Below are 18,750 nucleotides of genomic sequence, written 5' to 3' on the forward strand. Positions count from 1 at the left end.
ATATGTATTGTAGAAAATTACTTCTTCTTTTTTATATGAATAAAACAGATATTGTGTATAATATATAGAAAAAACTACAATATCTTCGTACCCAACACATTTTTATACCTATCTAACATATCTTATTTTACCCTTCATTATCTATTTCTGGTTACAAATACAAAACTATAAATATTTTTTTAATAATCATATAACCTTAAAAGTGAGTTGCTAAATAGTCAATTGAGAGTGCTAAAACAAAGTGTTGGTTCCAAATACTTCAACTCAATAGTTTTATTTATAATTGGTTGAATCTTAAAAATGGTTTATATGTTTTCTTAGAGGAGATAATAAATATATTATTTAAGGTAATGTATTATATTTTATATAATTGTAATTGATATTAAATATGTATTAATTTTATTTTTTTAGATTAAGTATGATTTTGATTCTTAAATTATTAAACGATTTTAATTTTGATTATTTTTTTTTTTCAAAGTTTAGTCTAGTTAATGTATATTTTTTTTTCAAAATTTATGAAATCAATCTTAAATTATTAATGATATTAGTGTTTTATTTAATATAACTATCCATAATTCACATCAACATAATACATAATAAATTATTTAATTCAAAAAATATGTTTTATTTTTTCTTCATCTTCTTTCACTCATTCCAACTTTTCAATATCTCTATTTCCAGTATCATTATCTCATCCATTTATTTGTCTAGAGTTTTGGTAATGTAATTGTGATTATCATGTAAAAGTTTGGAGTAGACTCTCCAGCAGAAAGAGTTTGTGAATTGCCTACAAACAAGTCAGAGAGCAGTGTTGCTGCTAATATTAATATAAGAGAGAATCTCTGATTATTATTTTTTAATCACTTTTGTCTCTTAATTAACACTTCCATAATTAATAATATCTTCTTCACTAAATTAAACATTATCAACTGTTTCATTTTTAATACATCAATTTGATTTTTTTTTTCAATTTAATTTTCTTTCTTTGCACTCAAAGAATCTGACACATTTTGGAAAAGAATAAAAAATGATCTATCTTCATTTTTCTTCGAATACTAAGTTACCTTTGCATGTTATATATCCTTGACATGTTCATGTCCTAATTGTTCTTCATTTCACCGGAGCAATTCATACAGTACTCAACCTTTGGATCATAAACTCATACAAATATATAATTCAGAAGTCTTAGCGACAATATTATAAAGAGGTAAGGTTTCATTTTTGTGCTCAAATCCTAGTTTCTTTAGTTCATATTCAACTCAAAATTTGTTAGCTGTCAAGGCTCAATTTCCACATAAAATATAATTTTTACATCTAACTATCCTATTAAACTTAGCAATTCCATATCAATCTAATTTCTATAAATTTGGTTATATTTCATTACCTTAACTTATATAGTTTTCCTCATTCGTTGTTTAGAGTTTACAAAAATTAAGTTAAGGGAAATTAGTTTTATTCTACAATTTATTAATTTATTTATTATATATATGTACTATTTTGGATTTAAATTTTACATTGAATAATTGTTTCACATGACACATATTAGAATTGATAATTTGGTGAAGCTTACGAGCTACTTTTAGTTCGAAACAAATATGAATAGATGATATAGTAAACTTCGAGATTATATAATTTGTTATTTTATTTATATTATTGTGAGTTTAATGACTTTTGATTTATTAAATTTTCACTCAAACAAGTCATTTTTGCTTAAGTAATATCTGACAAAAAGTTGTGTAGATATTTATTTTAACTAAGGTGATCAATATAACTTAGACAATAAATCACAAATCGGACAAAAGGAAATTTTTGAACAACTTTTGTTTTATTGGAAAAATTGTTACTTAAGCGAAAATCCTTATTCAAACAAATATTTTCCTACTTCATAAAACATGTTTTAACTTAGTTTAAAGTCCACGTATTTAACAATCATAGTTCATAATATATTTTTATAAATTTTAACGTTTATTCCAATAAAATGTTGATTATATTTGACAATAATTATGTAAAATTGGGTGAATTTATTCCTTTTATTTCAGGATATCTTATCTATGATATTTAACTATGAGTATTGTGGTGTGTAATTATTTGTAAGTGAAATGTGATAAAACAAATGATCAAAATGATATGACACAGTAGTTATCACATATGTAATGTTAAGCATTATGAGATACATATTATTTGTTATGAATAAATATAATTATTGAATTATGAAGTATTATTTAGACATTATAGTATTAATAAATGTATCTTATGGTAAAAAACGATGAAAATGTTTGCTATCTTTTATGGATGGGATTAGTTTATTAATGTTAATTAGATACTATATAGATCCATTTGGGACCAAAATATCAATGGATTTTAATGTGGACTATCCAATAACTAAGTATATCATATAGGTACTGTATAGGAACTAGGAAATTACTTATTTTTTTTATAGGAATAAACCAGATATTCTGTATAACGTTATAGAAAAAACTATAATATATACCCAACACTTTTTTTATACCTATCCTATTTTACCCTTCATTATTTATTTCTTGTTACAAATACAAAATCATATTTTTTTAATGATCATATTATCTTAAAAATGAGTTGCTAAATATTCGATTGAGTGTTAAAAGATGAATGTTGGTTCCAAATATTTGATATCAATAGTGTTATTTATAAGTGGTTAAATCTTAATAATGATGTATATATATGTTTCTTGCCATGTACGATAAGATAATAAATATATTATTTATGGTGATGTATGATATTTTATATAATAGTAATTAAAATTAAATACATAGTAATTTTATTTTTTATATTAATTATATTTTTTATTCATAAACTAAGCCATTTTGATTTAAATTTCTCTTTAAAAGTTTAAACATTGTAATGGTTACACGTTATTGCAAACACTTTAGAGATAACTTCAAACAAGGGATTACCAAACTCTTCTTTTCATTCTTCAAGCTCCATTACAATAATCTCTACAGAGAATCTCTAAATTTTTTTTAATCACTTTTGTCTCTTAATTAACACTTCCCAGATTAATAATATCTTTTTTACTAAATTAAAGATTATCAACTGTTTCATTTTTAATACATCAATTTGATTTTTTTTTCAATTTAATTTTCTTTCTTTGCACTCAAAGAATCTGAAATATTTTGGAAAAGAATAAAAGAAGATCTATCTTCATTCTTGTTCGAATTCAAGGTTACCTTTGCATGATATCCTTCACATGTTTTATGTCCTAATTATTTTTCATTTCACCGCAGCAACTCATACAGTACTCAACATTTGGATCATAAACTCATACAAATATATATAATTCAGAAGTCTTAGAGACAGTATTATAAAGAGGTAAGGTTTCATATTTTTGTTCAAATCCTAGTTTCTTTAGTTCATATATTCAATGTTCTAAATCAATGATACTGTTTCTTGTAGCAGACCTTTGAAGCCTCTTTCTCACCAAATCACCCATTATTGTCCATTTCATTTAGTGTCAATATTCTAAACAAAGAGGTATGTGATTAAAGCTTTCTCAGTTTTCAAATTTTAATTTTCCATAATTTCTCACCAGTCAAGGATTAGTTGCTCAAATTTATTCATTCTCTAGAGTGAAATTATGTTAAGATTTAAGTATGTTATGAGAATTAAAACTAAATGATTAATATCTTAAATGAAAAATATTATGTTTTTATTATAGTCATCTAGATGACAAATTCGCATTTTAGTTCATTAAATTTATATTTTCATGTAATAATTAGTATATGTGAAGTTTAAAAAACATATAGTAGCATATTAAATATGTTATCCCAATTTGGTTTCTAATTATAAAAAATTGATATAATTCGGTCTTGTGGTTAAATTGGTTAAAACGATGCTATGAGATGATGACATGTACATGTATAATGTTTTTTTATTTATAATTTATTTATTTATTTTACTATAAGATTGGTTTTGGGCAATTTGAAAAAGAAAACTAATCTTTAATTTAAAGGTGTTTCTTAATTAGGTATAAAACTCATTACGTTTATTTTATCTTATATTCATATTATCAGGTTAATTAAGTTAAATCCAGTGGAGTGAATTGATGGACATTCTGAATGGTTTTTTGTCTGATGTTTTAAAAGAGGTGGTGTGTGGAGCTGTTAATCAATTACAATACTCTTTTTGCTTTAATAGTTTTGTTAAAGAGCTTGAAAAAGAAAAAGAGAATTTGATAGAAACAAAAATAAGTGTAAAAGATCGTGTCATACATGCTCAAAGACAAACCTTAAAGACTGCTGAAGTTATTGATAAATGGTTGGAGAATGCAAACACTAGTTCAGAATCTGTGAATCGTTTGCTGAGAGAGACAAACACCAAAAAGAGTTGTTTTTTTGAATTTTGTCCAAATTGGATTTGGCGATACCGTTTAGGAAAAAAGTTGGCAATTAAAAAAGCAGACCTTCAAAAGATCATTCAAGAAGGTAGACAATATATACAACTTGAACGCATTGCCTCAATTCCTTCAAACACTTTTGATATTCTCACAGAAAAAAGTATTAACTTTGATAGTAGAAAAAATGCTTTTGATCAACTTGTAAAAGCATTAAAAGATGATGGGATTGCCATGATTGGATTGTACGGGATGGGGGGTTGTGGTAAAACCACATTAGCAATGGAAGTTAAAAAGATAGCAGAAGCTGAGCATCTTTTTGACAAAGTTGTTTTTGTTCCTGTGTCTAGTACAGTAGAAGTTCCAAGGATTCAAGAAAAACTTGCTAGTTCATTGCAGTATCAATTTCCAGAAAACCAAGAAATGGAAAGAGCCCAACGCTTGTGCATGAGATTAACCCAGGAAAATAAAATTCTTATGATTCTAGATGATGTGTGGGAAAAACTTGATTTTGGTAGCATAGGGATTCCCTCCTCTGAATACCGTAAAGGCTGCAAGATTCTCATTACCACTAGATTGGAAGAAGTTTGTAATTCAATGGATTGTCAAAAAAATATTTATCTACCAATCTTAACTGATGAAGAATCGTGGACTCTCTTCCAAAACAAAGCACTTATTTCTAAAGACACTCCTGAAAACATCAAGCATTTGGCAAAATCAATATCAAATGAATGTAAAGGATTGCCTGTTGCCATTGTAGCTGTTGCTAGTAGCTTGAAGGGAAAAAAAGAGGTGATATGGCATTCTGCGTTGAATAAATTGAGAAGTTCTAAGCCAATCAATATTAGTAGGGGTTTGCAAGATCCCTATATGTGTTTAAAGTTGAGCTTCGATAATCTAGATACTGAAGAAGCTAAATCACTTTTTCTGTTGTGTTCTGTATTCCCTGAAGATTATGAGATTTCAGTCGAATGTTTAATAAGATGTGCAATTGGTTTAGGTGTGACTGGAGAAGTTCACTCATATGAAGAGGCAAGGACTGAAGTGATTGCCGCCAAAATCAAGCTTGTAAGTTCTTGTTTGATGTTGGAGGTGAATGATGAATGTGTCAAAATGCATGACTTGGTTCGTGATGTAGCCCATTGGATTGCAAAGAATGAAAATAAGATGATCAAGTGTGAAGTGGAAAAGGATGTAAGTTTGGAGGAAGGTCCAATAAGATATCTATGGTGTGTGAAATTTCCAGATAGTATGGATTGTTCCAATCTTGAGTTTTTAAGTATACAAACAAACTTGGAAGTATCCGATGGAATTTTTGAAAGAATGGGAAAACTTAGAGTTTTGATTATTACCAATAAAAGCATCCCTACGCAATTGTTAACAATGTCTTTCAAATCATTAATCAATGTCCGTTGTCTAGTCCTTCAATATTGGAAATTGAGAGACATCTCATTTGTAAGAGATATGAAGAAACTTCAAAGTCTTTCGTTTCATAATTGTTCATGGCCTTCATTCCTTGACTTGCAAACTGATGTTGCAGTTACAACACTTACAAACTTGAAGTTGTTAGAGTTTATAAGTTGTGACATTGAAAGCAATATTTTTGAAGAGATCAAAAGAATCCCATTTCTAGAAGAATTCTATATTTATAAAGACAACAATTACTGGAATGATCCAAAGGAAGAAAGTGTTAAATTCTCTAACTCCTTTAGTGTCTCCCAAATGCTACAAAGGTATGGAATTGTATTAGGATACTCTTCTTTTCGTAATAGTTATAGATTTCAAGAGTTTTGCTCTTGTGAGAGAACTTTAGTAATGAATTATTTTGACATATCAAATGAGGTTATTAAAGGTTTGGCAAAAAAAGCAAAAGAGCTATCTGTAGGAAATATTGAGGGAGGTGCAAAAAATATGATGCCAGATATATTTAAAATTGAAGAAGGTATGAATGAGTTGAAAGAACTGAAGATGCATAATTGTGAAGAAATAGAGTGTTTGATTGACAATAGCAGTAATTTGAGTAAGATGGGAAATATTTTCTCCAAGTTACGTTATATGGAGATCTTCAATATAAATCATCTAAAAACTTTATGGCATGGTTGTCCACGTGTCAATGGATGTTTTGAAAAAATGGAGGAGCTATATATAAGAGATTGCCCACAATTAATATCTCTCTTCACATATGTCATTGCTCCAACAAATGACAAAACAAAGAAAAGTGAAGATCAATTCACACATGGGCATTTGATGCCATCCAAAATTTTTCAGAATCTTCAAAAAATGGAGTTGTTTAACTGTGGAGAATTAAGACATGTATTCTCAGCAAGTATTACAGGAAGCCTAACTCAATTGAAAATTCTTACTATTGAAGAGTGCAATATGTTAGAACAAATATTTGAAGATGCTCTTCCTCCAACACACCATGAAGAAACAAATGAAATTGTAGAGGAAGATGTGCAGAGTAGCTCAGGTACCTTTTCCATATTACATATCTCATAACAATCTTATTCTTTTCTTCAAATTCAATAAATTTTTTGGTAATATATTATTATTAATTCCCTGAAGTTATTAACCAATTAAAACTGGCTCCATTCCTTAAGAATTCAATTTAGATTTTTGTTTGAAATTTATCGAATAAATGTGTTTCTTTCCTTACAGTTATATTTTATTGTAGTTGTTTAGATAAATTTGTGGGATATGTTTTGGGTTTTCTTCCATTAATATTATGAATACATTGTTGTATATGAAAAATAAAAGAAAATTAATTGTTAAAAGATTATATATGATATTTGTCACGAAGTAAGAGAAAAGGGAAATATATTTGAATTGGAATTTTAAATATTGTCCATATAAAATTATAAACTATTTACTCAATCGATCGCTTTAGTTACAAAGTTTTCTCTTTTAATCTATCTATTTAAGAACACTTCTTTTAGTTTATACTTATATATATATAATTTTTATTATTTATAAATTTTTTTTCAGGATCATTTTCGCTGTCTAGTCTGACAAATCTTGAGATATCTTCATGTAGAAAGTTGGAGTCATTCTTTACAACATCTGTAGCTAAGACTTTGACTTCATTGGAAAAATTAAAAATATCAGAGTGTCATGGTTTGAAGCATATAGTAGCTGATGATGACAACACAAAAAGAAGTAAAGATGAATTCACAGATGAACATTCCGTGCAATCCAGAATTTTCCAAAATCTTCAAGAAGTGAGAATATATAACTGTAGAGAATTAAAACATGTGTTCTCAGCCAGTATTACAGGAGGCCTAACGCAATTGAAAATGTTTTATATTGAACATTGCGATATGCTAGAACAAATAATTGAGGAAGTTGTTCCACCAACAGCACACCGCGAAGAAACAGACGAAATTGTGAACAATAGCTCAGGTACGTACCTTTCCCATATTACATTATAAACATCTTATTTTCTTTTTCAAATTTATGCTCAGATAATTAAATTTATACTCACAATAATTATTATTCCTCTTATTCTTAAATTTTCTTAAATTATATTTATATTCTTATATTTTTTTCATAATTGCAATAATCTCCTTATTAGATATATAATTATAATATTTTTAAAAACTGACAATTTAATATTTTTAAGACCACTAGTATGTAGAATGTATGTTATATATGAATTGTGGTGTAAAAAACTTTTTCCTTAATAATTGAATGATTTAAGTAGAATCTAGAAAAGTATATTATTATATATAAAAAATATACTTTGACACGTATAAAGTTTTTACGTTTATTTAATATTATTTTTTTTCTACTCCTCCCTTTCCCTCAAATAATTAATATTTTATTATATAATATAAAATTTTATTAAAAAAAGTAAGTGTAGGATGTATGTTATTAAAAAAGCTTTTTACTTGAAGATCTGTGTAGAATTTTGAAAAAGTATATTATCAGGATAATGGGAGAAAACTTAAAAATATCAGTATAATTTATTAAAAGGGTATAGTTAACGTTATTTACTCTCATTAAGAATTCAATTTAGATTTTTGTTTGAAATTTATGGAATAAGTATATTTCTTACCTTACAGTTATATTTTAATGTAGTTGTTTAGATAAATTTGTGGGATAAGTTTTGGGATTTCTTCCATTAATATTATGAATACATTGTCGTATATGAAAAATATAAGAAAATTAATTGTTAAAAGATTATATATGATATTTGTCACGTAGTAAGAGAAAAGGGAAATATATTTGAATTTGAATTTTAAATATTTTCCATATAAAATTATAAACTATTTACTCAATTTTAGTTATAAAATTTTCTCTTTTAATTTATCTATTTAAGAACATTTCTTTTAGTTACAAATGGTATATTTACATATTAAAAAATATACTATATTAGAATGTAGGAAGTAAAATTACGATGGAATTTTTGTAAATAAAGATTAAAAAAGTAATTAAATATGAAATTATTAAAAGAAAAAGGATGGTGAAAATGTGAAGTGGTTTCATCATTATTAGCTGATTATTCGATGGGGTTTGTGATTTTAGTTCAAAATAAGAATGGAACTTTTAATGACTAACATTTTTGTTATTCATAATATTGTTTTTTCAGGATCCTTTTATCTGTCTAACCTGACAAATCTTGAGATAGATTCATGTCCAAGATTAGACTCATTGTTTACGACATCTGTAATTAAGACTTTGATTTCATTGGAAGAATTGAAAATAGTTGAATGTCATGGTTTGAAGCATATAGTAACTCCTACAAGAGTGAAAAGAAATAAAAACATGGTTGAAGATGAGCATGATTTTGAAAGTGATCTTTCAATGTTCCCAAGTTTGAAATCTGTAAGGATCTTGTTTTGTCACTCGTTACAAGATATATTGGCAACACCTGTCAATGAGTGTTTTGAAAAATTAGAGGAGGTGTATATAAATGATTGCCCACAATTAACATATCTCTTCACATATGTCATTGCTCAAGGTATGACGGAGTTGAAAATATTACACATATACAATTGTGACATATTAAAGCATATAATAACAGATGATGACAAAACAAAGAAAAGTGAAGATCAATTTACAATTGAACATTCAAGAATTTTCCAGAATCTTCAAGAAGTGAATATATATAAATGTGGAGAATTAAAACATGTATTCTCAGCCAATATCACAGCAGGCCTACCTCAATTGAAAATACTTGAGATTGGAAAATGTAATATGTTAGAACAAATAATTGAGGATGAAATTGTTGCTGAAGATGAGTATCAGCATTTTGAATCTAACCAAGTCAAAGTTTCTGCTAAAAGCATTTCAATTCCATCAGTATCTATTGTGAACAATAGCTCAGGTACGTACCTTTCCCATATACTAATAAAATAAACCACAAATAGTATCTCTACATCTGAAAAAAAATACAATTTTACATATGAAAAATGATACAATTTCAGAGATAGGAACTAAAATTAAGATGAAGTTGGTGTAAACATAGAGATTAAAGAAGTAATTAAATCTGAAATAATTAAAAGGTAAAGATGTTGAAAATGTGAAGTGGGTTTAATAAAATTGTATTGAATGATTATTTTTCATCATTATCAACTAATTATTTGATGTTTGGTAAGTGGTTTTAGTCCAGGAAATGTATTGAAAATAAGAATGGAACTCATAATTGAATAACATTTTTGCTATTTATAATTTTTTTTCAGGATCATTTTCTCTGTCTAGCCTTGCATTTCTTTGGATAGATGCATGTCCAATGTTGGAGTCATTGTTTACAACATCTGTAGCTAAGACCTTGACTTCATTGGAACAATTGAAAATATCTAAGTGTCATGGTTTGAAGCATATAGTAACTCCTACAAGAGTGAAAAGAAATAAAAACATGGTTGAAGATGTGCACGAATTTGAAAGTGATATCTCAATGTTCTCAAGTTTGAAAAGGGTACATATCTTGAAATGTGGCTTGTTGCAAGATATATTCGCAACGCCTTTTGTTGGAGGTATCGTGAATAATCAAAACCATTTTCCCACCCAACAAACTCTATGCATGAGCAATGCCAACAATGGAGATTGGATTATGAGAGAACAAGTCAGTTTTAAGTTAGAACATTTGTGGTTGAAAAATCTACCTGAAATGAGTCATATTTGGGTGGCTACCAGCAACTCATTTACCCTCCAACATCTCAACTCATTCATAATACAAGAATGTGAAAAATTGGAAGTAGTATTTCCTCAGTGTATGTTGAGATGCCTACCAGAGTTGATTCATCTACATGTAACAAAATGCGATGAATTAAGACAGATCATTGAAGAGGATTTGGAGGATAAGAAGATTTCACCACAATTATGCTTTCCCAAACTAAAATCATTATTTATTCAAGAATGCCATAAGTTGAAATGTTTCACCTCTTTATTTGCATCCAATGATCTTTCCAACTTGAAAATTCTATTCATAATGGAAGCTACTGATCTACAAGAGTTTATTGCATGCGAACACGATGAGACAGGAAATACCAAAGTTGAACTGTCGCAGCTGAAACTTATAATATTTATAAATCTTTCAAATTTTCACCAAAAGACTATATTTTCAAATGTAAAGGATCGCATTATCCGCAATTGTCCAAAACTCTCTTTGACTTCAACAACTACTCTTCAAGAGCTCCAACAACAAAATCTTCCTTTGGAAGGTAAATATGTTGCAAACATTACATGTTACCATGGATACTTTAAATGTAAATGACTCATTCCGCTAAATGTGTTCAAATATAATTGTGAAATTTGAAATCTTCAACTAACATTTTATAGAATTAGAGCATAACTACATTTCAAATAACCACCCTCAAGTACCAAATAATTTATGTTTCTTTGTTCCACCTTAAAAAAATATGAACAAATTAACTATTTAATAATTTGTAACAAAAATCATCACTAGTCTTTTTAATTCTCTGTACGTTATTTTCTTTTCCATTTAAGTTTTTTTAATTGTGACAATATAATGATCTTTCATGGAATATTGAACTTGCATTACTTTTTGTGCTTGACTATGCACTTGAGCTACAGGTTTGGAAGACACTCAAATTTCTTTGTCGGATTTTGAGTCACTGATATATGAACAAGAGAATTTAGATGGAGTTTGTACAAGCAACACTTCCACTGAGTTGCCTTCTTCACAGGTCAGAACTGATCAACTTATCCAACTTAACCTTGTGAATTTCAATCCTAATAATAATTGCTTCACTAAAATTTGACAAACTTCATTTCATTTTTCTGAGACTCAATTCATTAATTGAAAAATAGATGTTTTATTTATAGTTATTGTTATTCTAAAAAAGCTGACTTATTGAGATGCTCCTTTTCTATATACTTTATCGTTGATTAGATCAATGAAAAGTTAGATAAGAAATTCATTGAGAATGATTATGGTCCAAAGGAACTGGCTCATGCAACTTCAATAAATTCAAAGGTGGATGAAAAGTCTAATAGTGAAACATATGCACAAGTAAGCTCTTCTAAATATTTGAGGAAGTGAATGACTTAACACTTTTTATCACTTAATATTCATCACTTCATATAGGAGTTGGTGGATGCAAAATCAACGGCTGGATCACACTTGCCAGACCAACAAAATCAATTTGGACAAACTCAAAGTACCATCAAAATGTCTCAGGTAAGTAACCTACACAAACTAAATATGCTCATTTTTCTAAATAATTTACAAGAAATGAATGATTGTTAAATTATATATACTACAACAACCCAATGAAATAAATTAGTCCAGAGGCTATCAATCACAAAATGTAGTCCTAACTTTTTACAATTAATTGTCTTCAGCAGGAACGGGATCCTACGCTAAAAAACACTTCTCCCCTTCAAATGAACCGTGATGATCCATCTACATCTCAAATTAAACCATCTTCTTCACAAGTCAATGATAACAATCAATCTATGTTGGAGAGCACAGTTGAAATGGTAGGTCAACATAACAAAGTTGAAACCAAAACACTGGTGTCTGAAATACAAGAGTTCCAAAAAATAGACAGAAAAAGTGAAATGGCATCAGATTTACAAGCTATGGAGCAAAATTTTCCAATAATTTCTTCTCCAAAGGTGACTCAGGTATTTATATATTTTCTTCTAATATTCTGAAAATGATACATTGGTAAACTACATGATGGAAGAAATTAAAACAACCACAACGAAACTTGACTTACTAATCAATCAACATAACTTTTGGCATTGTAAAGCGTACTGATGAAATAGAGGCAAACAACATTGGAAAAACTATGACATCAGATAAACTTGCAATACCAACTTCTGTTTTAGAGGTAAGAAGTTCATCTCAAACTCGTATGGTAACTCCTTTGCATAAAATACTCTTACTTGTAAACGTGGTAATATACACAAATGTGGTAGCAATACATGATGTACATTATGAAATAAATGTTTTTCAAAGTTATAACTTTAAATATACAAAAACATTACTTTTCCATTGGTGATGAATAGAATATTGAGGAAATAGGAAGAGAAAGGAGCAGAGATGGAGCTGCAACAGAGGGAGCTACAATTAAAACCTTGCCAATTGGTGGAGATAACATTAGCTTGGTTAATGGTGTTACAATTCCCAACCCAAGCGGTGCAAATATACTTCCACAAGATTCCCAGGTTGTTAAACAAGATAATGAGATGAATGAAGACAAGACAGAAATAGCATCATATAAAAATATCAAAATCCAAGAAGGGGTGAACTTGTTGGATAAAACAGAGGGAATAGGAATTGTTTCTAATAATAACGTTGTGATTACTCCAGGTTATTGCTCTTTTCTTGTCTGCTTTCCATCCTATATTTATATGTCACCTACTCCAACTTTTTACAGCTTTTGCAGATACTCGTACAAGATTGGAAAAGTATAAGCACTTTGTTGAAATGAATGATTCACAAATTTCTCTGCTAGTGGAGGCAATAGAAGCATATCCTCATCTTTGGAATGCTTGTGAAAAGTTCACTGATCGCTTTCGAGCTTTTATGTTGAAAACATTGGCAGAAATGTTGTTGTTCCTTCGAAGTGAAAGTGTTGGCAGTGTTAATTCTGAGAGAGAAAAGGAGTTCCTTAAACTATGTGATGAAGCTGTTCAACTTGGATTTGAGAAGTCGTGGGTTGATGAAATGCGTCAACGTGTTGTGGGAAGGGATCCTAAGTTGGAGCATGCAAAGGCACAAATGGGTGAGCTTCTTAAGAGACATGATGATTTAATTGAGGAACTAGACAGTATAAAGACGCCAATCGATGAACTTCTTAAGAGACACAATCATTTAACTCAAGAACTACACAATTTGAAGAAACAACTTAGAACTCTTCATGACTTTTTAAATGTTCCCACAAAAAGTTTCGACTTTTTGTGATACATTTCGTCTGATTTGCAATTCTTCTAAGAATGAGTGTTATGTCGTTTTTTTTACTTCTTGAAGCATGGTTTGATATATATTTTCCCCTTATCTTTTGTCTATTTGATTGAAACTAGAAACAGTTTAATTCTTTCTTCTAATTCATGAAACATTAAACCATGTCAATTCTTGAATTAACTTAAATTTGTGAACTTTGTGTTTGGGACAGTCCCCCTGTAAGTTGGCTGGATTTAAAAAAGTATAACAGAGTAGTACGGACAAGAGTGCCATAAAATGGATATCCAACAGGTTATCTACAATTTTAAAAAGCATCTCGAATGCTTTTCATATAAGCAACCCACTTAATCTTTGTATATAAGTTCAAATTACTTCAATTTTAAGTAACCTTATCAATTTAATAATTATTCAAACAATACATACAACATGAACATCTTGTTACAGTTCCTTCTAGAGATCACTTGATTTTCTTTAGGAAATAATGTTTAATTTTTGAGGGTGGACAAATTTGGTTGTGGTTTAGGAAGAAGTTGAAGATGATGAGGTTTCGAAGACTGGATTGTATATAACTAATAAAACCATACAGTTTTTATGAACAAAGAACGAAAAGAAAATGATGAACTTTATGTTTTTTCATAACCATTTTTAATTCTAGCTTGATTATCAAGAATTTTTCTTTTAATTATTATATCTCTAGTTATGTACATTTTATATATTGTACGCTGGTTACTTTTTCTAACATCAATAAAAACACATTTGTTACAATCCTTACAGTAACTTTTAGGTAGAAATTTGATGTCGACAAGGTAACATCTTTATGGCCTTCTTTTGTTGAATGCATGCTTATAGTAATCAAAATTAGATTCTTTGATGTGGGTATGGATAGAATTCAATGTAAACTGCAGACTGATGGGTTTATCCCATGCATATACAGCCTGAGGAATCAGTTGTGATAGAGATGAATGAGCCTGTGCGCGTAACATTTTCATTAAAGTTGATAAATTCTGTCACAAAGGCAGCATCCTTGTCTAATAGAGTCAGTATCAGTTTCTTAAGAGAGATGTCTTCTGTGGTTGAGTACAAAATTGCTCAGACTGGTTATGCTCGCTTTTATTTCATCCTAGCAAAGAACTCTAAACAGGACGAGGTTTAGGGGAAGACACCTCTCAAGAGTAGGTGTTCTGATGGGACATTTAAATTCGATTGTAGGATTGTTATCTGATGAGATTTTAAATTCTGTTGAACGATTTCTTAAATCTTCTTTAAGATAAGTTTGATATGTTTGAACTAATAGTTAGGAATTCAATATTTGATTTTGTGGATGTTTGTGGTTTTCTTCCCTTTCACTTTATTTTGCACATTGTACTTATGAAGTATAATTTTCAAAACGCATAATAGATCTATTATCACTCCTTTTTAAAATACAAAAATGATCCGAACAGATTTGTCACAATTGATGAATGTGACGTTATTAAAAAGCTGTGATGTCAAGACTGCCGTGTGTTCAGTTGTCATTTGCTGTAGGAAATGTGGAAAAAAAAAAAGAGAAAAAGATTAGAGAACTATCAAGCAAACCAAATTAGATTCTTTAAACCAAACTATTCTGAATTACATTAAATTATTTCTAATTGTTTTGAAAGAAGTTTAAGAATAAATTAAATTATTAGAACGATGCTAACTAATTGTTTAAAGAAAATTGGTTAAAAAAAAAGATTGCCGCATTTTGTGTTTTTAGACTTCATTGTTTCAAGAGGTCCGATTACTAAAGTATTTTATTAACTTATTTCTGCCCAACATCTTATTCATAACCTGTAAAGTTCTTCTATACAGTATCTTATTATAACATAATAAACTAAGCGTAACCATTGTGAAGAAACCAACAACATATTCAACTAAAAATTTGTTAGCTGTCCAAGACTCAATTTCCACATAAAATATAATTTTTACATATAAATAGATCCTATTAAACTTAGCTGTTCCATATAAATCCTATTAAACTTAGCAATTCCATATAAACTTGTATAGTTTTCAATGAATTGCTTCAAAAATTAAAAAACAAAATTAGAAAAGTTACAACTTACTTGCTTCTCAAAATAGACCTACTCTCATAAAACAAATGTATGAGTACACAGATCCAGATTAATTCCGATTTATCCATTCTACTCAAATGTCACATGATCCTCTACAAAAAAAAAAAAAAAAAAAAAAAAAAAAAAAAAAAAAAAAAAAAAAACTTAAAGAAAAAAAAATAGTCAAGACCAAAATGTAATTAGTTAAAGGTTATCCTTTACTATGTCATTTTCTAATCTATATTCTATATTTCATCTCTTTTTGTACACTTTTTTTTCTTTTAATAATTATTTTTCAAATGTAAATAATTATTATAATAAAAAATATTTTCTTTTTATAACTATTTTTTTCAATTCAAATAATTATTAACAATAAAAAACTATTTACCCAATAATATTATTACAAAATTATTTATTTTTATAAATTATGTTTTGACAAAATTTATTTTATACTTTATCAACAATTTTTATTTCATTGTTAGATATATTATTTTTATTTTTTCTTTATCTTTTATCTTCAGTTAATTTGTTATTATTTCTTATTTACATTTTGGGCTTAACTAATATTTCTTCTATTATAAATAGAGGAGTCTATGTATATATTCAACTCAAGAAGATTAATCTCATGTATAGTTTTCACTATATTCAACATCAATAATCAAGAAAAAGTATTTTATAATGTGATAATTGTTTTGTTTTAGATAGATGAAGAGTAAATTAACTTCTTATTATGTATGATTTTATAACTTTTTTCTATTAACATATTTATTTTTCATTTAACTTAATCTTTGTCCTTTAAAATTATAAAATCATTCTTACAAAAATTAGTAGTTTGTTATTAGTAGTTTTTTTTAAAACAAACTTTATTTCTCCTATATTTTTCACATATTTTTTTCCTTGTTCTACTTGATGCACAAAAGATTTTGAAATCCAATCTATAATATCCAAATCCACATTACTTTAATTCTATTTAAATGGATTTTTCCCATATTCAAATCTACAATTTTCTTTTAGTTTTAAATCCAATCCACTTAATTAGATTTGCATAAGATTTAGATTTGGATATTTTTAGATTTTAAAAATACAAAATAAAGGTGTTTTTAAGTCAAGTAAAGGCAGTTAAATACAAGATTGAGTCCAATACAAGATCGAGTCCAATAGGTCTAGGTCCAAAGTCGAGTAGAGTTGGAAGGTCGAGTTAGTTTGATTTAAAGGTCAAGCAAAGTCATTCAGTTGAAGGTCGAGCTATGTCGATCCATTTTGAAGGTCCTCCTGAGTCGGTCTCATTAGAACGTTATCCTGAGTTGAGCTAGACCAAAGGTTAATCTTAGTCGAGTTGATCTTGACTAAAGGTCAAGCCGAGACAATGCTGATAAAGATCAAGTTAAGTGAGTTGGACCTATGTTGACATAAGTGATCCTGGATCTATGTTGAGAAGAATAGGCTTGATACATGCCTAATAGACATAATAGTTAACTATATTAGATTAGTATCATTAGATTTTCTAATTGACAAAGTGGATTGAATATATAGATTTTAATCCAATTTAAATTAGATTAAAAAAATCCAAATTTTGTTTATCTAGTTATTCTATGAATTATAAATCCAATATATTTTATTGGATTTAGATTAAATCTAGAATGAATTTTGAAAAATCCAAACCAGCATATGATAATTAATTTCTTTATCAATTTCATGAAATAACCTTTGTTTTCACTTTGGCATTCACGATTCACGTTTATATTGACAAAATAATTATTAAACAACTTTTTAAGGTTACTTATTTATCTGGCCGGAAATTTGTTTGCTAGTTAAGTATATTTACATTTGAGTTTGAATTTTTGTTTGGAGGAAGGAAAAATATCTTTTAAAATATAATTTTTTACAAATTCCATGCTGACAAAAAAACCGTGTTCCATGTTGAATGAAATAAAAGAAGATAAGCTAATGCAAAATGTTTTTCCATTAAAAAAAAAACAATTTCCATGTTATGTAAAATCGTATAGGTTATCAAATATTTTTCATTGGCATTTTTACTTCTCATAAGTAACTATTTAAATACAAAAACTTATTACAACAAATGATTTAATAATCTTTTTTGTAATTTTATTATAAGATTCCTTTTATGCATTTTGAAATAAATATGTAAATGAATAAAAGCCTTTTTAATCTGATATGCGTAAAGCTATTTTTTAATTAAGTATAAAACTCAATTATGAAATATGTTTATATTTATCTATTTTGTTTTATCAGGTTAACTAAGTTGAATTTAGTTGGGAGAATACATGGATATGCTTTATGGTCTTTTAATTGATATTTCAAAAGATTTGGTGTGTGGAGCTGTTAATCAATTACAATACTCTTTGATCTTCTTTAATATAAGTTTGATATGTTTGAGCTAATAATTTGGAATTCTTGTGGATGTTTGTGGTTTTCTTCCCTTTAACTTTATTTTACACATTTTGTGGTTATGAACTATAATTTTCAAAACGGATATTATCACTCCTTTTCAAAATACAAAAATGATCCGAATAGATTTGCCATAATTGATGAATGTAACGTGATTAAAAAGCTTTGATGTCTATTGTGTTTTGTTGTCATTTGCTGTAGGAAATGTGGGAACGGAGAAAAAAAGAAAGATTAGAGAACTATCAAGCAAACAAATTTAGATTCTTTAAACCAAACTATTCTAAATTACATTAAATTATTTCTAATTGTTTTGAAAGAAGTTTAAGGTTAAATTAAATTATTAGTGCATGCTAACTAATTGTTTAAAGAAAATTGGTTAAAAAAAAAACTGCCGCATTTTATGATTTTAGACTTCATTGTTTTAAGAGTTCTGATTACTAAAGTCACAATAAAAGAGTTTAGTAATAAGACAATCTTTTTTGCCGAGTCCAATAAAAATGTTTATGTGAAGCACTTATCGTTATGGT

At 27.9% G+C, this 18,750-nt stretch overlaps 2 protein-coding genes across 2 annotated transcripts; both read left to right on the forward strand.

Annotated features, from left to right (window-relative positions):
* The first annotated feature begins 4,063 nt into the window (after positions 1-4,063).
* LOC111241770 (probable disease resistance protein At1g12280) lies at positions 4,064-6,881 on the forward strand. Its single transcript, XM_022781635.1, has one exon. It carries the CDS (start codon positions 4,082-4,084, stop codon positions 6,866-6,868), a length of 2,787 nt encoding a protein of 928 aa, XP_022637356.1. The 5' UTR covers positions 4,064-4,081; the 3' UTR covers positions 6,869-6,881.
* Positions 6,882-7,379: 498 nt separating this feature from the next.
* On the forward strand, positions 7,380-13,830 carry LOC106763188. The gene is made up of 10 exons (XM_022781775.1): positions 7,380-7,768; positions 8,958-9,695; positions 10,051-11,031; positions 11,405-11,517; positions 11,724-11,843; positions 11,919-12,011; positions 12,176-12,460; positions 12,589-12,669; positions 12,848-13,151; positions 13,219-13,830. The coding sequence occupies exons 1-10, from the start codon at positions 7,663-7,665 to the stop codon at positions 13,743-13,745; spliced, it is 3,348 nt and encodes a 1,115-aa protein (XP_022637496.1). The 5' UTR covers positions 7,380-7,662; the 3' UTR covers positions 13,746-13,830.
* Positions 13,831-18,750: the final 4,920 nt, after the last annotated feature.

Source organism: Vigna radiata, chromosome 6, assembly GCF_000741045.1.
Source record: "Vigna radiata var. radiata cultivar VC1973A chromosome 6, Vradiata_ver6, whole genome shotgun sequence".
Lineage (NCBI taxonomy): Eukaryota > Viridiplantae > Streptophyta > Magnoliopsida > Fabales > Fabaceae > Vigna > Vigna radiata.